Here is an 11,379-nt window from a genome sequence, read left to right on the forward strand (position 1 = left end):
TATCAATAACGAAGGTAAACATGGTCATGGTCTGAGTTACACACCGGTAATCTTTAAGTTTTGACTCTTTTAAGCTCATTGTAAATGTGACTGTTATTCGTTTTGAAATAACTCCTGTAATACTTTGCAATTGCTCGAATTCGAGCAACATGTGCACTAGTTTATTTCTAATATGCGGACTTTTCAGCCAAAACAAACTGTTAGGACTTCTATTTTAAGCTATAGCATGTTTTATGTCATGCCAACTATCTCAGTAACTAAACATTTGGTAGAAAATAGTTTTAGACACTTTAGGTCTATGTGGATGACTTCAGTATCCAAACTGCAATGGTTGTCTCCAGCAAAGGGGTCATATTATATTGCTATGATTACAATGTAAGCTATAAAATTGATCCTGGTCTTTAAAGTCGAATTATCAAGGAACTTTTCCATTAATTTATTTCCTGTTTCTGTCACCATCAGTTCTTTTAATGAGCTAAAACTAATTCATACAGAAATACTCAACATCAAATCTTACAAAAGTCGCTACTTCCAGAATTGTCGGATAAGGTCAGCTCCCTTCTCCGCAATAGCAATGGTTGGTGCATTTGTGTTGCCACTAGTGATTGTTGGCATGATGGAGGCGTCGATCACTCGTAGTCTCCCGACGCCCTTCACACGCAGCCTGGAGTCAACTACTGACCCCATCTCGCAGGTCCCTACAGGATGATACACTGTGACAGACATATGTTTGATCACACAACGCCAGTACGACTCAGATTGAAACACAAACGATTCACATCCGGGAATCTTGACATACTCCACTCTTGCGCCAAGCTTTTTCATCGCTTCCGTTTTGGCAAATTTATTGGAAAAATCTATTGCCTCAAGAGTTTCAGTGATGTCTTTCTCTTCAGAAAAGTAGCCAGGGTATATAAGTGGGGGCTCAAAGGGATTTTTATTCCGAAGTAATATTCGCCCTCTACTTTTAGGACGTAACAATGCTGGCATTACAAAGAGTGTGAACTTGTTAGAGTTAATCTCTAATATCGATTTCTGTATACCTTTGTTGAATCCCATGGTAGTCAACGCCTGTTTTAAAACACCGGTGGAATTGGCTGGGAACGATGTGAAAAAGAACTGAATATTTGGATAATCTGCTTTGCTGGTGGTTATGAATCCTGCGGAGTTGAAAATGTTAACTCCTGCTAAGTTTCCTTTTGAATTGATTAAAAAATCATAAATGCTGTCCAAAGGATTATTCAACGGCAAGGAAACATTGAGACTTATTATAAATCCCCTCATTAATATGTGATCTTGTAAATTCAAGCCTACATTTAAGTCTTTCAGTACTTCAATATTATTTTTCTCCAAGTGATATTTTGGTCCGATGCCAGAAAGCATGAGTATCTGTGGTGTATTAACACTTCCAGCAGATAACACTATTTCCTTCTTAGCTTTAACCATAAATATATTCCCTCCCTTGGTGAATTCAACACCGTAAGCAGTTTGATTCTCAATCAAAATTCTCTGCACCAAAGAATGTTTTGATATCATAAGATTCGGTCTTGATTGAACCTGATGTAAGAAAGCCTTAGCAGTGCTACATCTTCTCGCATTGTCCAAAGTTCCTTGAAGCATGAAAAATCCCTCGTGGTGTTGTGCATTTACATCGTTAAACGACTGATATCCCATATCTTCAAAACCTGCTGAGATAGCATCAATGAGAAATTTACCGTTGTTTTCAAACGACTCTATTTTCAAAGGACCTTTGTTACCGTGATATTTCAAATTGTCTACGTTCTCGGACACCTCCTTAGATCTCATGTGTTCAGATTTTTTGAAATAAGGCAGCAAGTGTTTGTAGCTCCATCCAGGGTTACCGGTTTCCTCCCAACTGTCAAAGTCCCTCGGGTTTCCTCTGACGTACAACATGGCGTTGATGGCGCTCGAGCCTCCGAGGACTCTACCTCTCGGCCACAAACAGCTGGAGTTGACACTACCTAAACAGTTGTTGGCCTCAGGCTCTGTGTGGTACTGCCAGTCTATGTTAGAGTTGAGAGTGGCACCAAACATCCCCGGCACCTCACTAGCGACTGTCGGGTCTCCTCCTGCCTCCAGCAGCAACACCGTCCAATCAGGATTCTCTGAAAGTCTGCCAGCCAGCACAGACCCTGCAGACCCTCCTCCGACCACAACAAAGTCAAAGATTTCTCCATCTCTGACAAGGTAGTCTTGGTACTTGGTTCCCTGGACTAGGTTGCACTCGGCATTGTCTAATGCTTGTCTCAGCTGTTTGAGGTACAAAGCTCCAGTGTCATCGGCAGGAAGACAGCTGTTGGCACTTGATGATCTGAAAGTGAAATCGTAGCTTTTACTAGATTATCTCAACTGATTAATCCAATGCTTATGTGTTATTATGGATAAATTATTGAATAACTTCTTGATCAGCATCGTATGTGTTATTAAATTACTTGAAAAAACAAACAAATTATACATCCCATAACACTAGTAATTACTAGCGTTATTAGACGTATCATTTGTTTGTTTTTTCAGATAAATTATTAGCACAAAACACAAACACACTGGTACCTCCATAACAAGTCAACCTAGATAAGAAGTGTAATTTTTAAATGCCCTTTGATTTTTAAATACTCTGATCACATGTTCACTATATCTTATCCTACTAATATTATAAGTGAGAAAGTTTGGAAGTATGAATGGATGGATGGATGGATGTGTGTGATGATTTGTGACAAGTAAACACGAAAAATACTAAACCGCCAGGGTAGAAATTTGGTAAGATGATAGCTCACATTCCCGTTTAACATAAATAAACCCACTAAATGACAATTCAATTTAATGCCATAATAAAAGAATTATACAGTCTTTCAAATGGAAATTACATCATCACAATAATTATATAAGTCTTAAATCAAATTCTACACCCAAATCTTTAATTTAAGTTTTCTTTAAAAGAAGATTGTCCCAAATTTTGTAACTATGCATGATGAGGTGACTTGGGGTTTTCTTTGAATATGTTCACAGCCACCTCTAATATGTATTAGAGGTGGCTGTGATATGTTACAACAGAACCTCTTTCCAAATTAAATTTTAAATTGTCACGACTCCAAAGAAACAAACGATCCAGGCCATCTAGCAAGTATACCCCTGAGGTATAAACAGAAGAGTGTAACGGCCCCTTCAGACAAACCAAACTAGTATATAAACTAGTTTTAACTTTACTTGATAGCAAAGACAGATGATTAACTTTATCAAAGGCTTTTTCAGTGTATACAAAACTCAGACAATTTTAACAAATTTCAATTTATGGATCTGCTAGGAAAAGTCTATGCTACTTTGGGGACAGAAACTTACAGGCATGGCTGAAAACGAGATGCATCAGCTTCAGCTATGGAGACCCTGTCCCTCTAGGCCCTGTACGCTGTTTACATCAGTCCTACCGAAACACCTGATATCCAGGGGGAAACAGCTCAGGGCTTTTTAGTTGAATGTTTAACCACATTCAGTATGCAAAGAAGGGACAAACAAGTTATAAAACTCTAGATTACGTAGATCTAAACTCAACAAATTTAATTTATTGTAAATTAGTAGTTTTATTCACCCAGTAAACCTTAATCTTAGAAAATTAAATAGTTATTGCATACATTGTTCTGCCTTGAAAACCATGCAAAATTTACGATTTCCCCTCTTAAAATTTAAAACTTTTGTTCAAAATGCAAACAGTGATGGAAACCAATTTAAAAAAAATTAAATTATTCTTAAGAACCTTAATGGTGACTTTGAAAGTACATTGGACAGAGCCCTGCAGTTTGATATCAAAATACCCCTGCTGCAGCAAACCTGCAGACTAAACGAATAAGGTAGAAAAATATAAACTATAAATTGGCCTCACCTGTTGATGATAAGAATGCAAGTCACAGATAAGAGATATGACAATGTTGAAGTCATGACAGTGAATGTTTGGTGACTAGATGTCTAACGTAGTTTATGTCACAGTGACTTCTGTGTAATGAACTTGACACACATATCTGGCCTTAGTAGACATATATAACAAAGCCGTATGACCTCATCAGTTCCTCACATATGAGGGTTGACCCACTTATTGTCCAATAGCAACAAGAGATCACTTCAGTCGAAATTTTAGCGAATTTCCCATAGGGATTGAGCTATTACCGTAGGTCTCATGGTAAGACCTACAATCGGGACCCATTTCCTTTTCCACTTTGATTTCTTCACAAGGTCAAAAACACCACTCATTAAAATTAAAATTATATTAACAGGGTCTTGTAAGTAAATACAATAAATTTATGAACAAGTTTTTAATAGGTCAAAATAAAACAAATATCGAGAGCAACATTTTTCAAAATACGCCTTGTTAGCGAGATATCCGCCTTTTTGCGAATTTCCTATATAGGGAATAAGCTATTACCGTAGTACTCATGGTAAGACCTGGACCCGGGATCGATTTACTTATTTGTTTTTAGGTGTCCCTAGAGGCCCAAAACACCATCCGTTCATATATATATATTATATATATCTTACTAATATTATAAATGTGAAAGTTTATGTGTTTGTTTGTTTGTTTGTAAGCTTGTTTGTTTGTTTGAAGTTCAATCACGCATTAACTACTGGACGGATTCGGCTGAAATTTGGCATGATGATAGCTTACATTCCCGATTAACATAATAGGCATATTCTTAACTCAAAAATTCTATCGGGCTCCGCCCCAGTGGCTCTGTAGTTCCCCATGATAACCTTATGAGTATTCATATTTAAAGGGAATTAAAGAATTTAGTCAGCTGTTTCAACTAAAAAAGTTGGTTCTATGATATGCAAAAGCATTAAAAGTTATAAGATTTATCAACAGGGTGCAGCACTATTTTTTATTTATTTATTAAAACAGCTAATTTGAACCAAGCAGCAACAAAAAACTGTAATATGCAATGAGAACTGTGTAAGTTTCATTGTTTACACTTATGATTAAGTTATGTTTTTATTTTCATGAATAATTTGTGATATTTTGTGAATCTTTAATAATTTATTTTTCAGTAATTGTTTAGCTGAAGTGGTAGAACATTATGGCTATGGTAGATGTGTAATACTATAGTATACGGTACTGTAAATTTAAAGAAGGAAATTTTATAAAGCTGTGTCCTCCCCCATTGTAAGCGCAAAGCTTGAGTATAAATGCAATAAGCATTTTATACTTATATGCCAATCCCGTACGAAGGACGGGTACTCTGCTAGTATTTATATAATTGTATAGAACATAGTAAATGAAGTATTGAAACAAATTTGTATTTTTTTAACCGAAATAGATAGAAATATTCTATTTGTGTCATTGATTCTTAACAAAGGTTCCACAATTTTTTCCACCAAAATAACATTTTCACCCTTTTAACAGGGTAGGGGGTAGGGGGTGACTTATTTTTTTTCAAATAGCAGCCCCTATTGAGTGACTCCTTATTTTGAAGGCTTGTCAAAAGAAACACTATGATGCAAACCCGAAGTGGATATCTCACCCGCACCCCTATCCAAAATGGCAGGTACTACGGTCATTGTAGTAGCCGGTTGTAGGCCTAGTTGCGGCGCTCAACAGTTTAGGTGGAAGGTGATCAGTTGCTGCCAAATTCTCTGTGATTTTTATAGTTTTTATTATTCTGACATATAAAATTAATAAACTTACCGAGCAAAGAAAAGAAGGCTCAAATTGAGATTGTAATTAAATCGTCTAAGGACATTTTGTTTGGAGTGTTTTAAAGTACGCTAACCTATGTTTTCAAATATTCATGCATAAGAATATTTGGGTTAACAACCGTTTGGTGATTTTCTAATTTTGAGTCTACAAACCATGAATAATGTATGTAACAATTATACAACTAACTCTGCATCAGGACTCTAACATGTCAAGACTTGTTAGTTACTGGTCTTCGTTTTAAACCAAGGAATAATTTAGAAAAGTGTATACAATTTACACCCCCCTCGCCAAATAAACCCCCCTAATATTTCTTCTGTATCAAAAACAATTCAGTTGCATTAGACTACAGTGCAGTAGTGCAGATTAATAATAAGTGCAGTAGTGTACTTTACTAGCTTCTTATTGGTGTATTATTTTACTCAGAAATAGATTTATTTCAAGGCAATTAAATTTCCAACAATCCTCCAACCAAAAAAAGGGGCCTGGGGGCGGATCCCCAGCGAGCCAAAGGCGAGTAGTTGATATAACCATGAAATTTAACTCAAGTAAAATTTGTAAAAAATTTCACACAAATTGATAACTTATAATTAAAATTATTCTAATAGAGCGATTGTACATCCATTATAAAATTCAATTTCACTCATTTTGTACTACGCCACATTATTATTGCTTATATTATATTTGACTAGTTACTAGTATTTTACACTAGTGGGTTTTTGAAACGTAGACTTGTAAGTATTACTACAGTGGCGGTCCCAGGGGGGGGAGTATGGATGGGAGGGATATATCCCTCCCCAAAAAATGAAACAGGGCCCTGATGATAAAGATATCAATCATATTGTAAAATCCAAGTTGCAGAGTAACTTTTGAAAGTACCAAAGTATAACATTTTTATTTAAGTAACAAGCTAGTTGTCCAAAACGACAAAAATATACTTCTTCACATGGTGTTTCATCTAATTGTATGGCCCCCAAGTAGCCTGTATGCCATTTGTAGGTGAAGCTTAATTGTAAGGCCTCACCCTTTATACTTGAGCTTGTATAACAAAATTTTTACTTTTAGTTTTAGTGAAGCATTATTAGTATTACTAACATTGGTGATGAGTCAGTACCTGAAGTAAAATCTCAGTACCACCAACTCTTGAGAAAAGCAACGATAGTTTGATACCAAAAGAGCACAGGCCTTTTGACAGTAAAGTCTGACATGGGTGATGCAACTAAGAACAGCAACCAAGGTGGCAAGAAGGTACTGGAATTAAAACCACTTTCTTAGCGATCATAACATCGTAATCATCTCTCGCAATCAAGGTAACACCTGTGATTATCCGTGATTTTGGTCAGGATCTGGTACTGGTATGGATTTTAAAAAGTGGTACCAACACATCACCACAAACTAGACAGGGTAAAAATTAATGTTCACTGGTTGAAAGTAAATCATTTTTATAATCATTTCTAAAGTAATGAAGATTCATTGAGCTCAATGCTGACACTTAAATATATCTAATGTTCACAGTGCAACAAACAGTCTTTGACATATCTAATCAAATGTACAATAATAAATGGTTGCTTGATTTGACAATCTAAAGTAAATACTAAACAGAACTTTGTTTTATTGAATGCATGTGTTTGTTTTCCCAAACTCTTTTAGAAGGCTTAAAATACAGTCAACAATGAATGGCTGCCTCAACAATATAAGGTTGTCCGTAAATTAAAGTCTCCATTGAGCTCCAGTCACAGCTGTGTGAGATAGTTTAAATCTAAGACCAACATCGTGTTCCTAACTTCTTCCACTGCTACTTCAGCAGGTTCCCACCCCTAAGCGATGATTAATCTCGTTAGAGTGTTCAAATAAACGGTATCGGCAATCTGAGATATACTTTCTCCTATTAGCTTGTCAACAACCTTTATCATGGGTAAAAAGTAATTATCTATCTATATATTAATAGGCAAGCATGTTTCTTTAAAACCTTTTTTCTCAGATCGTGTGCATCGCAGGGGAAATCTACGCATACTGTTAGAAAGATAGATGTGCAGAATCCCTTTATAAATCAAAATAGGCTAAAAAATAAGCACAACAAACGAATTTGAAAACTTCAAAAAATTAACATGGACCAACTGGGTTGCCATGATGGTGACGAAATAACAACAAAATGTAAACAGAAAATCAAAACAAATGGAAGAAATCCCAATCACATGTTTTATTTACAGTGTGGGGAGAAAATAGAGAAGTCTGTACATTAATATTATTTTTGGTCGAGTTTTGACCACAGGACGACCACTAGTTATACTTAATAGGGAAAATCACAAAAGTTACAATAACTTTTGAACCGTAATTTGTATGAAAATGGGATTTGTACCATTTTGTTCTGAATTTAAAGGACCACAAGGATAACATAGGTACTAATTTGAATCAAAACCGGTTTTTTTCTAAAATCAGATTTTTTGTTATTTGTGGCTTTTTAATGGGAAAATAACATAAGTTACAATAACTTTTGAGTCGTAATCTTACTAATATTATAAATGTGAAAGTTTGTGTGTTTGAAGTTCAATCACGCATAAACCACTGGACGGATTGGGCTGAAATTTGGCATAATGATAGCTTACATTCCCGATTAACATATAGGCATATTCTTATCTCAAAAATCCTTTCGGGCTCTGCTCCAGTGGCTCTGTAATTCCCCATGTTAACCTTATGAGTATTCATATTTAAAGGGAATTAAAGAATTTAGTCAGCTGTTTCAACTAAAAAAGTTGGTTCTATGATATGGAAAAGCATTAAAATGTTATAAGATTTACCAACAGGGTGCAGCACTATATTTTTTTGGATTTATGAAAACAGCTCATTTAATGAATAATTTGTGATATTTTGCGAATTGTTGATAATTTATTTTTCTCTATTGTTTAGGTGAAGTGGTAGAACATTATGGCTATGGTAGATGTGTAATACTAGGGTGTTTTTTTTAAGTGTGCCACCATTGGGATCTCAGTAACTAATGTTTTTACAGCAAGTTTGCTGTAAAAACATTAGTTACTGAGAAAATCAAGGGAATGTTACCCATTTAAAGTTTTAAATGGGTAACATTCCCTTGATTTTAAAGAGGTTCAAAAATAATTGAATAAAATTTTTGTAAATGGCCGCCATTTTCCAATATGGCGGTCAACTTTGAAATTTCTTATGAAACACCCTATATTTTATCATGTTTTCGGATAGGACATGCAATTTAAAAACTTTTTTATTCTTGACATTTTTTCGATAAACCCACTCGTTTAGGAGTTACAGCCTATGGAAAAATGACTTCCGGTGTACATTTTACATCATGTAGCTCCTAAAAGTAGGTTTATAGCGAAAATGCGAGGAGTAAATAAGTCTTAAAATTGCATCCATATTCCAAAAAGACCATAAAATACACAGTTTTCCACTTTTCAAGTTCGCCACCATTTGGAAAATGGCCGCCATTTTTTAAATAATAGAATTAATATTTTTAACGAATGTTATGGTCTTTTTGGAATGTGGATGCAATTTTAAGACTTATTTGACTTATTTACTCCTCGCATTTTCGCTATAAACCTTCTTGTTTAGGAGCTACATGATGTAAAATGTACACCGGAAGTCATTTTTCCATAGGCTGTAACTCCTAAACGAGTGGGTTTATCGAAAAAATGTCAAGAATAAAAAAGTTTTTAAATTGCATGTCCTATCCAAAAACATGATAAAATATAGGGTGTTTCATAAGAAATTTCTTTGTTTCAATGTTACTAAAGGAGTGGGTTTATTGAAAAAATGCCAAAAATAAAAAAGTTTTTAAATTGCATGTTTTATCCGAAAACATGATAAAATATAGGGTGTTCCATAAGAAATTTCAAAGTTGACCGCCATATTGGAAAATGGCGGCCATTTACAAAAATTGTATTTAATTATTTTTGAACCTCTTTAAAAACAAGGGAATGTTCCCCTTTAAGGTTTGCTGTAAAAGCATTAGTTACTGAGATCCCAATGGTGGCACACTTAAAAAAACACCCTGTAGAATACTGTAAATTTAAAAAAGCAAATTTTATCTAACTGTGTCCTCCCTTATTGCAAACGCAAAGCTTGAGTAAAACTGCAATAAGCAGTTTATACTTATATTCCAACCCCGTTTGAAGGACGGGTACTCTGCTAGTTTTTACATGAATGGGATTTGTACCATTTTGTTTTGAATTTATAGGAATACTAGCTGAACCCGGCAGACGTTGTCTTGCCTTTGACTATTTATAATCCCGTGGGCTTTGCCCCGTTTAACTTCTTAATTTTCAAGATGATCTCGTTTGCATGGCTCAATCACGTCCTGGTTGAAGTTCGTTCGCTACGCTCACTCACCTTAAGGTTGGAGCTCGTTCGCTGCGCTCACTTGCCTTCAGGTTAGCTCGTTCGCTATGCTCACTTGCCTTCAGGTTAGCTCGTTCGCTATGCTAACTCGCCTCCAGGTTGAAGTTCGTTCGCTATGCTCACTCACCTTTTGGTTGCAAATTAGCTGTTGTCATAAATGTAAAAGAAATAATAGTGCTGCACCCTGTTGGTAATCCTTGTAACTTTAATGCTATTGAACATCATAGAACAGAACCAACTTGTTTAATTGAAACAGCTGTTAAGATTCATTAATTCCATTTCTCATAAGGTTAACATGGGAAACTCCAGAGCCACTGGGGCGGAGCCGATTGGACGGATCACGAAATTGATGGTGTATAAACCTATTCCATGACATTCTACACGTATGTACCAAGTTTCGTGGCAATCGGTTCAGCGGTGTCTGAGTTTATCACTGCCAAACAAACAAATATACAAACATCTATATATATAATTCCGTAAGTCAAATTTTTGTAAAGAAATTGTGAGTGACTGGATGGCCGTAGAAGGATGGGAGGGGTCTTGTTTTAAAGGTCTTGACGTGAATTTTGAGGGAAAACTATTCATTTTTCTTATTTTTTTACCATAAATTCGCAACAGAATAAAACTTTTCCCATTAAAACAACATGGGGTTTAATTTGTTTACATCTTTTGAAATTAAAACAGCTGTGCCACAGATTTGAAAACAGTGATCAATACACACATTTGGTTTACTTTTAGCCAGTCAACTATGAAATGTATACTATAATAAAACTGAAATATTGAAGATTAGTCGGAAAAACGTCTGCATTCTTTGTTTATATTTAAATCATATACTCAAGTTTCATTTTTTCATGCTTTTACCTAATTGTCGTGTTAAAGGAATAAACGACATAGAATAAATATTCTGTATAAATAATCAAAGAGTCAAAATTAAATCTAACTTCTGTTTTGTTTTTATTTTTAAATCATATGTTCAAGTTTATTTTAAATGATGTTGTTTTCTTTATATTTCTACACATTTTAAGGTTAAGGTTGTGTAAATATATACAACTAAAATAACCTATAAATGTTATTGGTTCTAAAATGGTGTATTTTTATTCCTTCGTAAGTAAATTTTTTTAGTGCAGTGAATATACAATGTAGAGTAATCATATTCGATCATACTTTTATAAAATCACCAGGGATTCAAGATGTTTTGGTATGTAGGCTGCTGGATATATATTCTTTTCATTATAAGTACTGTAATTAATATGAATGCCAGGGGAATACCACAAAGGCGGGGAACTGTTCATAGGAATGACAGTGCGCGTAGG

At 35.1% G+C, this 11,379-nt stretch overlaps 1 protein-coding gene across 1 annotated transcript; it reads right to left on the minus strand.

Annotated features, from left to right (window-relative positions):
• Nucleotides 1–367: 367 nt before the first annotated feature.
• LOC128999758 (glucose dehydrogenase [FAD, quinone]-like) lies at nucleotides 368–3,971 on the minus strand. Its single transcript, XM_054426419.1, has 2 exons — nucleotides 3,896–3,971; nucleotides 368–2,332 (listed from the first exon to the last, which is right to left on the minus strand). Exons 1-2 carry the CDS (start codon nucleotides 3,949–3,951, stop codon nucleotides 526–528), a joined length of 1,863 nt encoding a protein of 620 aa, XP_054282394.1. The 5' UTR covers nucleotides 3,952–3,971; the 3' UTR covers nucleotides 368–525.
• Between the last annotated feature and the right edge of the window lie 7,408 nt (nucleotides 3,972–11,379).

This window comes from Macrosteles quadrilineatus, unplaced genomic scaffold, assembly GCF_028750875.1.
Source record: "Macrosteles quadrilineatus isolate MER2022 unplaced genomic scaffold, UCM_ALF_1.0 Scaffold_8__2_contigs__length_117827958, whole genome shotgun sequence".
Taxonomy (NCBI): Eukaryota; Metazoa; Arthropoda; class Insecta; order Hemiptera; family Cicadellidae; genus Macrosteles; species Macrosteles quadrilineatus.